The sequence below is a fragment of the Notolepis coatsorum genome (genome assembly GCF_963971535.1).
Source record: "Notolepis coatsorum genome assembly, contig: SCAFFOLD_2595, whole genome shotgun sequence".
Classification (NCBI taxonomy): Eukaryota; Metazoa; Chordata; class Actinopteri; order Aulopiformes; family Paralepididae; genus Notolepis; species Notolepis coatsorum.
Genome location: NW_028169610.1, coordinates 5,599 through 23,084, shown reverse-complemented (window position 1 = coordinate 23,084; position 17,486 = coordinate 5,599). Strand labels below are relative to the sequence as shown.

General features: G+C 47.9%; 1 protein-coding gene across 1 annotated transcript; it reads left to right on the top strand.

Moving 5' to 3' along the window:
* Positions 1 to 7,069: 7,069 nt before the first annotated feature.
* Positions 7,070 to 13,816, top strand: LOC311248696 (putative phospholipid-transporting ATPase IIA; the record flags this gene model as incomplete). The annotated part of the gene is made up of 2 exons (XM_084339537.1): positions 7,070 to 7,212; positions 13,704 to 13,816. Coding segments are annotated over 2 exons (256 nt in total), but the record flags the coding sequence as incomplete, so codon positions are not given.
* Positions 13,817 to 17,486: the final 3,670 nt, after the last annotated feature.

The following is a 17,486-nucleotide window of genomic DNA, read 5'->3' as shown; positions in this document are numbered from 1 at the left end:
CCACTTTAACATAACCTTTAATCAGAGCAGCATAACGATAGGTTATGTAGATAACCTAGTTATATTAGTATTGGCTGAGCTCCCGCTCTGAGCCTTACGAGATACTCTATATCTCCTGTGATACCTAATGTATCTCCCACGAACAAAAACACATGCACCCCACCTGTATGGGGCCCCGCCCCTTATGGTGGCACCACCCATATAATCATGACTCTGGTCATGACACACCCTTCCTCGCCAAAAACCCGTCCCAGGAAAAGATCCCTCAAGAGGGAACTCAGGGCGCGCAGAGCGGGAGCTCAGCCAATACTAATATAACTAGGTTATCTACATAACCTATCGTTATATTTCGTATGGCATCGCTCCCGCTCTGAGCCTTACGAGATAAAGGGGAAGAGCGGGTGCGAGACCCGACAGATGTACCCCCTGAGGACCCGTAAGCCCACATCAAGGGGTGCGGGGAGCCCTGTCACCCCATCCTTCCTAACGAAGGGGGGGCGCAGTCAACTCCACCTGAATGCGAACAAGAGGGAGCCAGAACCCCTTGAACACACCGTACAGGCGGAACCACGTGTGACTCAACACACTGCGGCCCATACCCATACACTCCCGCTACCCGACCAAAGGACGGGAAGCAGGAAAGGCCACAGACCCCAGAACCGCCTGGGAGACAGAACCCCCGGTCATGTCCATGAGGAAAAACCTTACAAAGGAGCCCGGGGAGGACCATGAAGCTGCAGCACAGATGGCCTCCACCGAGGCCCCACCCAGGAGAGCGGCAGAGGCAGCCACCCCACGAGTGGAGTGCGCCCTGACGCCCCCAGGGGGATCCTGCCCAGCCAGCGTGTAGCAGAGGGTAACACCCTCGCACAACCAATGGGACAGGCGCTGCTCCGACAGTGCCTTACCAGCACGAGCCCCAACAGACAAAAAGCTGGTCGGTAACCCTGAAATCCTGAGTACGGCTGAGGTAAATCCCCAAGCACGGACTGGACATGACAGGTGAAGGCCCGCATCTAACTCACCAGTGTGAGGAGGAGGACGAAACGCCTGAACCACAATATCCCGGGAGCGGAAGGAACTCCGGATATTCTTAGGCACGAAAGCAGGATTAGGTCGCAGAGTGACACCGCAATCGGTCCGAAAAGACAGGCACTCTGGACGTACCGAGAGAGCACAGAGCTCACCTACGCGTTTAGCGGAAGTGACAGCCAGAAGGAACGCGGTCCTGAAGGACAGCTGTCCCAACGGCGCCCGCTCGAGCGGCTCAAACGGGGCCAAGGACAACCGACCGAGGACCAATTGAAGATCCCAAGTCGGAGCCAAGGAGCGTTGCACCGGCTTAACGCGTCGAGCGCCAAGCAGGAAACGCTTCACAAGAGGGTGGCTGAACAAGACATCCCCTCAAACCCCTCATGATAGGAGGATATAGCTGCTGCATATACCCTCACCGTCGAAGCCGACAGTCTATCAAGGAGAGACTGGAGGTAACTAAGGACAGCAACCAGGGGGCAGGAGACTGAGTCCTGGCCCCCCGCCTTACACCACACTTGGAACATACGTCATCTGCCCGCGTAAGCGCGACAGTGGAGGGAGCATGCGCATTCCAGATGGTAACACCATCAGGATCAAGGACCTGCGCCCCTCAACGTACCCGTCCCAACAACTGACCTAACAGATGTATGGGGAAGAATCCCTGGCGGCACGGCATCGGTCCCAGACCTGCCTGGCCATGTCCAGACGCAATCCTCACCCGTCAGGATGAGGGCCGCCCCGCGACAGTACACCTGCACCCACATTCTCCCTGCCGGGGATGTGGGGAGCCCTTAGGCCGCGCAGATGGAGGACGCCCATAGCCAGCCGCCCGCCGCCTGGTGCAGACAGGGGGAGCGTACTCCTCCCTGTCTGTCGATACACGACACTGACGTCGTATCGTCCGTCCTGATCAACACCATTTGTGGACCAGAAGGACCGCTTTCAACACCAACACATTGAACGTAGCGCAGACCGGGCAGCATGGTTTGCCAGCTGCCCCCTACTGCGTTGGCCCGACGCGTCACCAGCGAGGGAGGCGTCGGTGAAAACGCGACGTGAGACAGCGCCGTAACCGTCCTAGGACGGAACCTCCCGAGCGTGTTGACAACACGCTCTGAGATGGATGCCCATAGCCCTCCAACCGTTGACTGGGAAGAGGAATACTCTACATCCAGTCTACAGCAACCCCAGGCTGGTAGAGACCTGCCTGGTACGAGACCTGACGATCCACCTTGACCGCGAAGGACCAGAACGTCATCAGGGCAGAACACTCCGTAACCCCGGATGACGCAGAGGCCCCAGTGCGGCCTCCACGCACTTGGTGAAGATGCGGGGAGCCAGAGAAAACCGAACGGCAGCCTCTGGTACTCATACGCTAACCCTGCAAAGGAAGCGTAGGTAAGCCCTAGGATGGAAGATCGGGGATGCGCATACGCATCCTACAGGTCTATGGAGGAGAACCAGACCCCCACCTGACAGTGTTCAACAGGTAGGAGACGATCCAAAAAATGCTGAACCTTCCCATGGGACAGGTCCAGCCTGGGTCTTACACCCCTCCCTCCCGACTTCTCGGGCAGAGAACACCGGGAGGAGAACGCCACGACGATGGCTTGCTTCGTCCACAGAGATTGGATCTCGTCGACCAGAGCTGTCCCTGCTGGAGACCCCGACAACAGGGTCTGTACCAAACCTGAAAACGGGTGGGGTTGTGTAAACACAAGTCCCCGCCTCACCATTCTCTCCATCTACCTCGACATATGGTACTGCCGTAGTCATATGTGACGACACTCCCAACGCACCCGCCGTCACGTGGCGCAGGTCCGCCAGGAACTGTAGATAGTTGGCCCGGTCCCCCCCGCTGTGCGAAGACAACCCTGGAATCGTGCGAGGAGCGCGTTCCGTGTCGGAACACCTGACCCTGACACCACCCACGAGGCAATCGCACCCAAGGGGGAACCCCGACAGAAAAGGGCCTGTCTGATACGGGGGGCTTCCGATCAAAAAAGCCCCCCCACTGAACACCCCTCCAGAACATGCTGAAGGAGTTGTTCTGCAGCCGGACATGCAAGGTGTAAGGCCCCCATGGGTTCCTACACACCGTAGCCCTGCAGTGATATCACTACCACCCCAAACCATGTGAGCTGCGACCACTTGCCAATATTCCAGGAGTGGGAGCACCAACATGATACCTGGCCTGGCGAAGGCGAGGCCGGGGAAGCCCGCACTGTGTGCCTCAAAAGGTTTCGAGCCCCCCTGCTGACAACACTTAAGTTGACAGACGTAACACCAGGCTCAACCAACACAGTTCAAGGTGTGGGAGCCGCTTGACAGCACAACATTCTCACGGACAGACCCAGGCTCAGCCATCAACTGGGTGTCAGCCCCTGTCTCCATGAGAAGCGAAGAATGGGGCCGCATACGCTTCAATGAAGGTTCGCGGCCCGCAGCCAAAGGAGAACGCTCAGAGCCCCGCCTCTGGGGGTACCAGAGAGAGGATTGAACGGGGAGCGGGCTGCTCGCGGCAAAATGACGACGGAGTGGTTTACCAACACCGAAATCACCCAAAATGGCCGATCCCTCGGCCGCCAAGACTGTCGGCCTCGCGATACCCTGTCGATTCTCCAACCAGGGCACCACTGGCGGGGGAAACATGGCCGCCTGTCGAGGGCCCCGTCATCGCCGTTGACGAGGCCGTGCTCTCTCTTCTTCTGGCTGCGCGGTGTGAGGCGGTGTAGGGCCTAGGACAATACCGCCCGCGCTCCAGCAGAAGACCAAAATCCCCTGCGGAGAGGGGAACCCTGAGCGGTTATAGCTTGCGGCTGGGTCAAAGCTAATAACGTCAACATCCTCGACGGAGTGGTTTACCAACACCGTGCGCGATGTGTCGACGTCGGCCGGCCCTCAAGGCCCCTCCACCAGACACCATTTCTGTAATAGAAAAAACACCAATTCGAACACAGTTCTAATCGTTGCCAATTCCATACCGTGGCGGTACAAGCCTTAACAGCCCACCAGCCACTCGCCAGGCCGACCCATGGTGTCGGCCGGGCGGGGCATTGTTTCAATATATCAAAAACAAAGGACTGACGTTAACATGGAGCACCAGTGGTGATTGCAAACAGCACCCTCCACTGTGGTGTGGACCATGAAAAGGTTAAATGAATAAAAGAGCTAAACCACAAAAACTGTAGAATGAGCAAACCCATACACACAAGTTTAAGGGGAGACGGACCAGACCCGTCTTCATTCAAAATATTCACAACAGAACACCAGCCCTAGTTTAGCCCATTTACCAAAAAAGGTAAACAAAGCCCCCCCCCCGCACTACTCCCCCAGTATACCGATTGACCGTCAGTATGAATGGTTTGAGAGGAGAGAAAGCATGTAGCAAGACAGACCTTCTCATAGCAGAGTGACAAAATGAAACAATAGCCCCCTACACAGGGCCGCCCCAGGAGATGGGGGGCCTCGCGTCTAAAAACGCACAGGGCCTCACATTTCTCCCAAGCGGCCCTGCCCTTACACTACTGCAGCCTAACGCCAGGCAATGTGGAACCCAAGACAACAATTGCCTGTGCACAGACACGCAACATGTTTACCATGTCGGCTGGACCCATAGCCCCACTACCCGACGCCAACCCAGATGGGAACACCGTTCAACAAACCCCGCCGGAACACAAGGTAATACCTGGCTAGAACCTAGCCACGACCTACCCCGTTGTCAACCCATTTACCCGAAAAAGGTAAATAGAACTCAAAACCCCACAACAGCTACCGACTGACCTTCATTGATGAACCGGGCAAGAGGCGGGAGAGTGACAACATCTCACGGCGGAGACATTAAAACAGCATAGCAATTAGCAGTAGTGATAGCATGCGGCAGTAGCGATAGCATGTTAGCATAGCTTTAGATGTTTTAGCAGCACGCCCAAGACAGCTTGGAAACCGTTCCCTGCAGAGAACGTTCACCAAACCATCTTGCCCCTGGCGCCAACACACAACAAGGTTGTGTTAACAACACAAACCAGCATTACTAACACTAATACCCATGCCTGAAGACACAGGGCCTACCTGAGTACAAGCTGGCCCGACAGCCAGCCTTGTACAGCTGAACCTCGATGTGCAGTCATCAAACGAGGAACATCACAGGCCCGTCGTGTCGCCGAAAACATGCGTCGAAGATGCCAGGGGCCAGCAACCTCCGGTAAGCTTCCAACATTATTAATCTTCCTTAATCTTTTCATTCCGCTAGCTCGCATGGTGCAAGCATCCAGTGCGCTGGGACGAAAATAGAGGAAGGGTGTGTCATGACCAGAGTCATGATTATATGGGTGGTGCCACCATAAGGGGCGGGGCCCCATACAGGTGGGGTGCATGTGTTTTTGTTCGTGGGAGATACATTAGGTATCACAGGAGATATAGAGTATCTCGTAAGGCTCAGAGCGGGAGCGATGCCATACGAAATATAACTGGACCACACACCACTTTAACATAACCTTTAATCAGAGCAGCATAACTGGACCACATACAACTTTAACATAACCTTTAATCAGAGCAGCATAACTGGACCACACACCACTTTAACATAACCTTTAATCAGAGCAGCATAACTGGACCACATACCACTTTAACACAACCTTTAATCAGATCAGTATAACTGGACCACACACCACTTTAACATGACCTTTAATCAGAGCAGCATAACTGGACCACACACCACTTTAACACAACCTTTAATCAGAGCAGCATAACTGGACCACATACCACTTTAACACAACTTTTAATCAGAGCAGCATAACTGGACCACACACCACTTTAACATGACCTTTAATCAGAGCAGCATAACTGGACCACATACCACTTTAACACAACCTTTAGTCAGAGCAGCATAACTGGACCACACACCACTTTAACATGACCTTTAATCAGAGCAGCATAACTGGACCACACACCACTTTAACATAACCTTTAATCAGAGCAGCATAACTGGACCACATACCACTTTAACATAACCTGTAATCAGAGCAGCATAACTGGACCACACACCACTTTAACATGACCTTTAATCAGAGCAGCATAACTGGACCACACACCACTTTAACACAACCTTTAATCAGAGCAGCATAACTGGACCACACACCACTTTAACATAACCTTTAATCAGAGCAGCATAACTGGACCACATACCACTTTAACACAGCCTTTAATCATAGCAGCATAACTGGACCACACACCACTTTAACATGACCTTTAATCAGAGCAGCATAACTGGACCACATACCACTTTAACACAACCTTTAATCAGAGCAGCATAACTGGACCACATACCACTTTAACATAACCTTTAATCAGAGCAACATAACTGGACCACACACCACTTTAACACAACCTTTAATCAGAGCAGCATAACTGGACCACATACCACTTTAACATAACCTTTAATCAGAGCAGCATAACTGGACCACATACCACTTTAACACAACCTTTAATCAGAGCAGCATAACTGGACCACATACCACTTTAACATAACCTTTAATCAGAGCAGCATAACTGGACCACACACCACTTTAACATAACCTTTAATCAGAGCAGCATAACTGGACCACATACCACTTTAACATAACCTTTAATCAGAGCAGCATAAGGGCTTGTGTCCATAGCGGACGTTTTATGAGTTGTCAGCTCCTTCCTGTCATTAATTTCTATGCTACAGGCACGACAGGCGCGCTCCTCTTCCCAGCGCCGCGCCTCGCGTTTATGAGCTCTCGGCGGCAGCGTTTTTGGGCGGAGCGCTCCCAGCGCATAAAGTTGAAACTAGTTAAACTTTTGGAAAGGAGCGCGCTCATCAAGGTAATCAACATCGAGGAAGGGGCGGAGCCGCGGCAGTCGCGAGACCCAGGAAAACGCTCTGAGCTTTTTTTTTTTATCTTTTTTTCAATGCGGTCCGCCTTGAAAAAAACGTCCGCTATGGACACAAGCCCTAACTGGACCACACATAACACTCATTCATGTCCCCATGTCACTCTGAACCCAGTTTGCGTGTGAACCTGGACATGGGGAAGATGGTCTTCAGCTGGATGATCAGGAAGGACTCCAAGATCCCCGGGACAGTGGTCAGAGCCAGCACCATACCGGAGCAGCTGGGCCGCATCTCCTACCTGCTGACCGACAAGACAGGTGAGACGACGGTACAGTGCAGCCGTTTATACACAACGCGGTTCACAATGCACACAATTCAAACCTGCCTCAGAGTACTCGGCGACAGTGGGTCTGGAGGTAGAGAGCAGTCGTCTGGTAATCCGGGAGGTTCCCGGTTCGATTCCCGCTCCTCCCGGGGGGGCGGCGTGTCGAAGTGTCCTTGAGCAAGACACTTAACCCCTAATTGCTCCCGATGAGCAGGTCGGCACCTTGCGTGGTTGACTCCGCCGTCGGTGAGTGAATGTGTGAGTGAATGGGGCAAATCTGAGGAACAAATTGTAAAGCGCTTTGGATAAAAGCTGTTATATAAATGCACCATTTACCAGACGGGTGGGGTTTTACCACATGCAATCCATAGAAAGCTTTCCGGCTGCAAGCTAGCCTAGCTTAGCGCAAATTAATGGAAGCGGATACGGACCACTAGCTTAGAACTCCAGGAGAGGTGTTTTTGGCCCAACAGCTATGCTAGCCGATCCTTATCCGCTTCCATTCATTTGTGCTAAGCTAGGCTAACTTGGAGCCAGATAGCGATCTATTGGTACCCATAATGTTGCCGTCTTCCTTAACACTTTGGATGCCAAAAACGTTAAAAGTCGTTATTGGGATTCTTTGTCGGCCGAGCGGAGCAGTTATAACGATCGGATTGAGAAGCGTCAAATGCTCCCGATGCATGATGTGTGGTGGATTATGTCGGCGACACGATTGGACACCAATACTTGGAATCGCGATCAGATAATTAGAATATTCTTTTTGGGGTACATCCTTCTGAAGGTAAGGACTATAATGATATCAATCCTGCGTTGATCCAACCATGTCTTCACCTCGATCGCAACGTGTGGGTGTAACGTTACTCCACAACGTATATATGCCGTTGGTGACGATCAAAGCATCAAAAAACATAATTACTCAGCCTTTCGGGAATTACCCCAGACCACTCTGAAATTATACTTATATTCACCACGGGATAACGCGCGAATGTATGCATGGACAAATCTTTTTTGCATCTTGACCGGAAGAAAGTCACTGTCTGTATCCATGGCTATAATATAGAATATAGATGTAGCTCTACAAACAAGGTGATCTTTTAAAGCGTTGGCATTGCTACAGCGGGGCCCGTCTAATGGCTGGCACTGAAAGTGTTGAGACAATGGCATGTCTTTGAAAGTAAATTTCGGGGCAGTTTTCCATCATCATACCATTCACACCATTTGGCCTGATGCAGGAAACCCCGCCTCCCCAGCTGGCTCTCCTCCAAGGTCATCCCAACCTGAGCATGACATAAGAGCAAAATGGCCACCGTATGAATATGGTCAAATGCTTCTATTTAAATTTTTGTCCCCTTTCCCCGTTACCCTTCGAGAGGCCCCTTTGTCCTCTCGCCAGGCCGTCATTGTGAATAGGAAGTTCTTCTTAATTGACCTGCCTGGTTGAATAAAGGTTAAATAAAGTAAATCGGTCAAGAGTACTGTAGTGAACGCAGATGGTGTTTATGATCCGCTGAGCAGTACAGTAGCAGTGGGTTAGATCCGTACCGTCCCTAGGGGGGGGTTCTGCCCTGCAGCTGCTCTCAGAGACGCGCGCCTTTATTAGATCCTTAAATCAAAGAAGCGCCAAAAGGCTGTGATCTTTACGCACCCTCCCAGAAGAACATCTTCGACTAGGAGGTATAGCGGTGCGAGGAGAAGTCAAGGCAACGTCCTATTAGCAGAAGCTTCTGAGAATAGAGAAATGAACCGGACTGGTGCGCTCTTTGTCCGGTCTTCCCTTATTGGCCAAACTGCAAAAGATCTTTCAAAATAATAATAATAATAATAATAATAATAATAATAATAATAATAATAATAATAATAATAATAATAATAATAATAAACTTTATTTATATAGAACCTTTCATACAAGAATTGCAGCTCAAAGTGCTTCACAGCAGTAAAGAATACATAACATTTGCACAAAATTGGCAGATCAAGAGCAATGCATAAAGTGCAGGCATAGAATTAGGCATAAAATAAGGATCAAATTAGCATAAAATAGACAGCGGCAAAATAGAGAGTCAAAATAAGGCATAGAACATTAAATCACAGTCTTTCATTTTAGGACCTAACATCTTAATAGGCCTCTTTGTTTACGGTTTGATTGTCACTGATGCACATAAAATAGACATATAAAATCATGAAGTTAGGAGATGTTTAGTCAAATAAATCAACGTTCATAATCCCACCCCCTCACATTTTTTGGTGTCCAGGTAGGTTAGAGTTATAAAAAAAATAAAAATAAAAGGTTTAGGTGAAAATTAGGACACGTTTCAGCTTTACCGCTGGGGACGACCAGTGAGGACAGAGGTGGTCGTTCAGGGGAGATTAACATTAGTCACTTACTTACGGTGATAAAACTAAGTGTCACCGTGGCTCTCGATGGGTTTGAACCTCTGAAATTAACTGACCGCTCGATGAAACTTACTAGCCGGCCGGTCAGCCAGCTGATATTCATTACGGATGTCGACATTTTACACTTTGATGTCCGATTTTTTACGTCCCGGCTTAAAGGGGTCCAGTTCGTTTCGAACATGAATCTTGTATCCATGTGGAGGAAAGTCCTTAGACGCATAAACGCCAACAACGGAACATGGCATCTGTTGGGCAAAAGACCTTCCTTTTAGCCGCCTTGACCTCCAGAAATTCACTTCCTCAGGAACAAGACCTCTCCAGATTTACTGCCCTCATACCCAATAAAATGATCTGCTATTTTCTCCATCTAGAGCCCGATAAGGCCGCTGGGCTCTGTGGGTCAGATGTCAGCCTAATGTATGTGCGGGGCCCCCCTAAGGTCGCCCTGATATACTGACAGGAACTGCTCTTAAAGTGAGTGTGAGGTTATGGTGTGTATGCTAGCTCCTGAGCTGGCTTGGTGAGGTTATGGTGTGTATGCTAGCTCCTGAGCTGGCTTGGTGAGGTTATGGTGTGTATGCTAGCTCCTGAGCTGGCTTGGTGAGGTTATGGTGTGTATGCTAGCTCCTGAGCTGGCTTGGTGAGGTTATGGTGTGTATGCTAGCTCCTGAGCTGGCTTGGTGAGGTTATGGTGTGTATGCTAGCTCCTGAGCTGGCTTGGTGAGGTTATGGTGTGTATGCTAGCTCCTGAGCTGGTCTGGTGAGGTTATGGTGTGTGTGGTAGCTCCTGAGCTGGCCTGGTGAGGTTATGGTGTGTATGCTAGCTCCTGAGCTGGCCTGGTGAGGTTATGGTGTGTGTGCTAGCTCCTGAGCTGGCTTGGTGAGGTTATGGTGTGTGTGCTAGCTCCTGAGCTGGCCTGGTGAGGTTATGGTGTGTGTGCTAGCTCCTGAGCTGGCCTGGTGAGGTTATGGTGTGTATGCTAGCTCCTGAGCTGGCCTGGTGAGGTTATGGTGTGTGTGCTAGCTCCTGAGCTGGCCTGGTGAGGTTATGGTGTGTGTGCTAGCTCCTGAGCTGGCCTGGTGAGGTTATGGTGTGTGTGCTAGCTCCTGAGCTGGCCTGGTGAGGTTATGGTGTGTATGCTAGCTCCTGAGCTGGCCTGGTGAGGGTATGGTGTGTGTGCTAGCTCCTGAGCTGGCTTGGTGAGGTTATGGTGTGTGTGCTAGCTCCTGAGCTGGCTTGGTGAGGTTATGGTGTGTGTGCTAGCTCCTGAGCTGGCTTGGTGAGGTTATGGCTTCTCCTCTCTTCTCCTATCTCCTCGTCTCTTCTCCCCTCTCTTCTCCTCTCTTCTCTTCTCTTCTCTTTTCCTCTCTTCTCTTCTCCTCTCTTCTCCTCTCCCTTCTCCTCTCCTTTCCTCCCTTCTCCCTTCTCCTCTCTTCTCGTCTCTTCTCCTCTCTTCTCCTCTCTTCTCTTCTCTCTTCTCTCTTCTCTTCTCTTCTCTTCTCTTCTCTTCTCTTCTCTTCTCTTCTCTTCTCTTCTCTTCTCTTCTCTTCTCTTCTCTTCTCTTCTCTTCTCTTCTCTTCTCTTCTCTTCTCTTCTCTTCTCTTCTCCTCTCTTCTCCTCTCTTCTCCCTTCTCCTCTCCTTTCCTCCCTTCTCCTCTCTTCTCCTCTCTCCTCATCTCTTCTCCTCTCTTCTCCCCTCTCCTCTCCTCTCCTTTCATAGAATAGAATAGAATAGAAATACTTTTATTATCCCGTGGGAAATTAGACACTGCAAATAGCTCAACATTTAAACATTTAGACAGGACAGCCAGGTCACAATTTAGAATGACAACACAAATCAAATCAAGTTGCCTAGGATAAGAGTAGAGTAAAATAAAATAGGATAAAATGAAATGAAATAAAATATACAGAAATAAATACAGTAAGAATATACTGAGCATACTGAGCACGGGGTAAACAATTTGGTCAATATAATTATAATTTACATCTAACTAATGAAATATGAAATATATATTCCAGTATTTCCTCTCTTCTCCTCTCTTCTCCTCTCTCTCAGCTAGACATGTAATAGTACTGAAGTGGAAGCATGTCTCTCCACCTAGTAGGATTAGCGGAGCGGACCAAGCTTTAAAGAGCGAAGAGCGGATTTCTCCTCCCTTCTCCCTTCTCTTCTCTTCTCCTCTCTTCTCCTATCTCCTCTTCTCTCTCCTCTTCTCCTCTCTTCTCCTATCTCCTCTTCTCTCTCCTCTTCTCTTCTCTTCTCCTATCTCCTCCTCTCTTCTCCCCTCTCTTCTCCTATCTCCTCTCTTCTCCCCTCTCTTCTCCTCTCTTCTCTTCTCTCTCCTCTTCTCCTCTCTTCTCCTATCTCCTCCTCTCTTCTCCCCTCTCTTCTCCTCTCTTCTCCTCTCTTCTCTTCTCTTCTCCCCTCTTCTCCTCTCCTCTCCCTTCTCCTCTCCTTTCCTCCCTTCTCCTCTCTTCTCTCTCCTCATCTCTTCTCCTCTCTTCTCCCTTCTCCTCTCCTTTCCTCTCTTCTCCTCTCTTCTCCTCTCTCCTCATCTCTTCTCCTCTCTTCTCCCTTCTCCTTTCCTCTCTTCTCCTCTCTCTCAGCTAGACTAATAGTAATAGTAATAGTACTGAAGTGGAAGCATGTCTCTCCACCTACACACAGCAGGTGGGTGAGGGAGGTCCCACAGGCTCTAAAACGAGAGAAAAATCTTTGAAAGGATCACTAGTCAAGTTTGAGAGAACTTGGAGATCAGCCACACAGACCCTGATACTAGCAGAGGAGTTATGCGCGCCTGTTCCAGTTTTGTTTTATTTGTTCTTGTCTTGGGGAGGTGGGTGTCCCGGGATTGGGAAGGGGTAGTTTGGGTATCTTGGGTGTTGTGTGGGTGTTTGTGTTTGATTTACTATTAATTTCTTTGTGAAGTTTGTGTATTTGAAAAATGCAATTAAACTGATTTATATCAAAAGAAAAAAAAATACAAGAATAACTTAAAACGGGTATAAACGGAAACAAAATGGTTTAAAATCATGGATTTAAAATGTCCAAGGGTTACTGAGTTCTTTATTTTTTAAGGTATCTTGTAGAGAGTTCCAAACGATCGGACCAAAGAAACTAAAGGCAGATCCCAGGTCAGTGTGAAACTCCAGGAACCTGCAGGGAGAGAGACCATGTGTGGATCCAGAGGACCAATCTAACATAGATGAGATGTAAGGTGGCAGTTTCTCCAGTAAGGGTCTTGTAGATAAACAAACACACATGTCTTATCATCAGGTCTCTCAGACAAAGAAGACCACCCAACTTTTTCATACAGGATGCAATGATGAGTGAGTGACAGGAGATTAAAGACCCCCACCTCTGAGACCACATGTACCCCCCGGCTGACCTGGGAGCAGTTAAAATAAAACGAAAACAACAAAATTTGTTCACTTACTAAAAAAAGGAAATAGAACCAGCAACACTTCTCAGTCCTCACTCAGAATGATGACGTCTGTCTTGATTGTGTTACATTTATTTAACCTTTATTTACCCAGGCAAGCAAGTAAGAACCAATTCTTATTTTATTTATTGTCAAAAGTATGCATGTTGGTTTAATTCAACAACAAGAGATATGTAATGTTACTTTTTTAATGATCATATTTTGCACAGATAATGCTTACACTTAGAAAGCCTTTTGAATGCACCCAGTGAAATTATTAGTTACCTGAAATTATTCAGTTTTTTGGGGGGAAACCCTGCATATATCGGTATCGGTTGATATCGGTATCGGTATCGGAAATTAAGAGTTGGACAATATCGGTATTGGTAAAAAAAAGCCAATATCGAGCATCCCTAATTGTGTGTATTGTTCTCGACAGGGACTCTCACTCAGAATGATGTCGTCTGTCTCGATTGTGTGTATTATTCTCGACAGGGACTCTCACTCAGAATGAGGACGTCTGTCTTGATTGTGTGTATTATTTTCGACAGGGACTCTCACTCAGAATGAGGACGTCTGTCTTGATTGTGTGTATTATTTTCGACAGGGACTCTCACTCAGAATGAGGACGTCTGTCTTGACTGTGTGTATTATTCTCGACAGGGACTCTCACTCAGAACGAGATGGTGTTCAGACGTCTCCACCTCGGTACCGTGGCCTACGGGATGGACTCTATGGACGAAGTGCAGAGCCACGTGTTTAGCGCGTACACACAGGTAACAAAACCTCCATTGGATGAGACGCTAAACCGAGGTCCTGTCGTTAAAGAACCCAGGATGCCTATCGTAAAAAGAGTAGGGGGTTCCCCAACGACCTCCCTGGCCAAATTCCCAATCAGGTCTCTGACATCATCAAGACCGCCTAATCATCCCTCCCCCCTTAATTGGCTGATATCAATCCCTGTCTCCTGAGCCGTTCAGCTATTGTGTGTAGTAGTCAAGTGTGCCGGGTGCCAGTGTATGGCAGCCATTGAGCCTGCGTAGCCCAAGGTTGGGTGCTACACAGTGGTGGCGAAGGAGGCAATTTCCCTAACCCTACATTGTGGGGAGCGCTTTGAGTCTGAGAAAAGCGCTATATAAAATGTCATGAATTATTAATTATTATTATTATATAAAAATACTGAGTGCTCGCTCTGCCTTTGATCATGCGCAAGAGACTCTCGAACGCAGGAGAAGAAGAGATGCAAGCGGTCCGAATGCTTTGCAGGAGCGACAGTAGAGAGGAATGAGGTAGATATTCAGAATGCTTTGCAGGAGCAACAGTAAAGAGGAATGAGGTAGATATTAGGGATGCTCGATATTGGCTTTTTTACAGATACCGATATACCGATATTGTCCAACTCTTAATTTCCGATACCGATATCAACCGATATCAACTGATACCGATATATGCAGGGTTTCCCCCCCAAAAAACAGAATCATTTCAGGTAATTAACATTACATATCTCTTGTTGTGGAATTAACACAACATTATGCATACTTTTGACAATAAGTAAAATCAGAATTTGTTCTTACTTGCTTGCCTGGGTAAATAAAGGTTATAGAAATGTAATATATATATATATTTTTTTGAAAACCGATACCGATATTTTCCGATATCACATTTTAATGCCAATATCGGCCGATAATATCGGTAGGCTGATAATATCGGACATCCCTAGTAGATATTCAGAATGCTTTGTAGGAGCAACAGTAAAGAGGAATGAGGTAGATATTCAGAATGCTTTGTAGGAGCAACAGTAAAGAGATTCAAGAGGTTTATTCATCACATACATACCGTACACAAGACATATAGTGAACTGAAGGTGGCCATGCCATAAAGAGGAATGAGGTAGATATTCAGAATGCTTTGTAGGAGCGACAGTTAAGAGATTCAAGAGGTTTATTCATCACATACATACACAAGACATATAGTGAACTGAAGGTGGCCATGCCATAAAGAGGAATGACGTAGACATTCAGAATGCTTTGTAGAAGAGAAAAGAACACAGTTGGGGGGGGGGGGGGGGGGGGGGGCATTGTTTTTAACGACTATATGAGTTTGTGATTATTGTTTGGTCGAACGCTTCCTGACCTCGGACGACACCCTTTGTCCCCTTTGAGGACCAGAGGTCAGTGGAGCAGGAAACAGGATTAGGCCACTAGCCAAGCGCTGACCGGACCGCTTTAATGACTCTGCCATTAACCCCTGGAAACGAGCACTCTAAAAATAGCGAGGGCCGCCGTCATGCAAACGCTAATTGTTCATATTTTTTCTGCACACATCTGGTTCTGTTTTGCACGCCTCTTATCGCTCCGATGACACGACGACGGGAGGTTTTGCCCAATGGTTCCTTTGTCTCACAGGGGCGGCGGGTTGTTGACCAAGAACGACATGAAGGACATATACAGCGTAATAATAGCACCTTTCATACACGAATTACAGCTCAAAGTGCTTCACAGCAGCAAAAAAAAGTCATAGGCATAAAAATAGCACAAATTTGGCAGATGAAATTAATTAAATTAATGAATGAATGAATGAAAACAGATTGCAGAATGGGTACAATAAAGTACGGCTCAATACACACAATTGTTAAGGGGATGCAGACCAGAGAAAGACTTTTGTCTTGTTTACATCAGGGTCCCCCATTTTCAATTAATCATGACATTTATGACATACACAACATACATGACATTTATGGTATAGGGACATACATGACATCCAGGTATTTAGTACTGATACATTTGTGACATACGATATTCAAATATACAGTACTGTTACCCATAGATCCTGACAGAGTATATACATATGATGGGGAGGGCACTGTACATTAGGAGGGGGTGGGTGGGAGAGAAATATACATATGGCGGGGAGGGAATATATACATGCGGTGGGGAGTAGACTGTCTATTAGGAGGGGGTGGGGGCAAGATCAAGAGCAATGCATAAAGTGCAAACATAAAATAAGTATAAAACGAGCGTCAAAATAGACTAAGTCAAGGTAAGACATAGAACACCAAATCACAACAGTTCTTCACATTAGGATCTAAGATCCCAACAGGCCTCTTTGTTTACGCTTTGATCATCTCACATGATATAGACATGTTGAGAACCTCTAGCCATAGAGAACTCCTGACAATAACGTATGTACACTCATATGTATCTCAGACAACAACATTACATTTGCTTTCTCCTCTCTGTCCTTCTGCATTTCAGTTTGCTACGTGTTTAAGGTTGTAGCGGTGTTTCAGAAGTCCTTCGTTGATCCCCTTGGCGAAATGTGGGCGTCATCAAAGAGAAGCCGCCTATTCTCAGTCCTTGCCCCACAATGGTGGAATGAACTACCCACCCCAGTTAGGACAGCCGAAACCCGTCCAATCTTTCGCCGTCGACTAAAGACGCACTTCTTCACCCATTATCTGAAATAATGGAAGAAAAAAAAGAAAAAAATCTAACCCTAACGAACCTTACTGTCATGCACCTAATAAACTGACCTACACTGTAACACGCAACACTTTGATGAACATTGTTACTCAGCTGATAGAGTTGTACCCTTCCTGATGACTTGTTGTCGTACAGAACTTGTAAGTCGCTTTGGATAAAAGCGTCAGCTAAATTACTAAATGTAAATGTAGGGCGGCTACGTGGCGTAGTGGGCAAGGCGCTCGCCACGAATGCGGAGACGCTGGGCTTGCCTGTTCGAGCCCAGCGCTCCACATTGCTTTCAGTTTAGCTGGTCGTTCATACTAATACACATTGGCCGTATTAGGGGGTGGGAAACTGATGGGTGGGGATCGGGCGTTGTGGACAGCGACTCCTACAGGTCGGTTGGTGCGCCTGCGCAGTGGAATCAGGAAGTGTCGGGGGCAGCGTGAGCCTCCCACGCGTTACTCCTCGCCACTGAGAGATCGAGCTGCGCAGGTGAAAAGATGCGACTGCTGTTACCTCAAGTACCGGAGGGGACTTGTGCTATGTATGACTTAGTCCACATTGCAGCCGGCTTGTGGGAGGCAAGAAACAGCGTCCGTGACAGGGGAGGGTTGAATTGGATGATACGAAATTGGGATGGGAGAAAATATAGAAAATGGGAGAAAAAGTGGATCAATTTTTTTTTTTAAATGTAAATGTCATTGCAGCATGAGGGAGGGGGGGAGGAGGGGTACAGGTATGGGCAGGGTAATAGTAGAAGACATAAATATAGGCAATGCAATTCAATCTGAATATAAGAACATGAGAAAAAATAAACGGCACAAACAATATAATTAACTCTGAATATAAAAACAAGAGAACAGTGTAAACAAAGGTGCAGATGAGGGTCTGCGTGCCCTAAAGATTACAATTTATGTTACAATAAATATAGGCAATACAAAATGTTAATCTGAATATATATATATCTATTTTTTATACG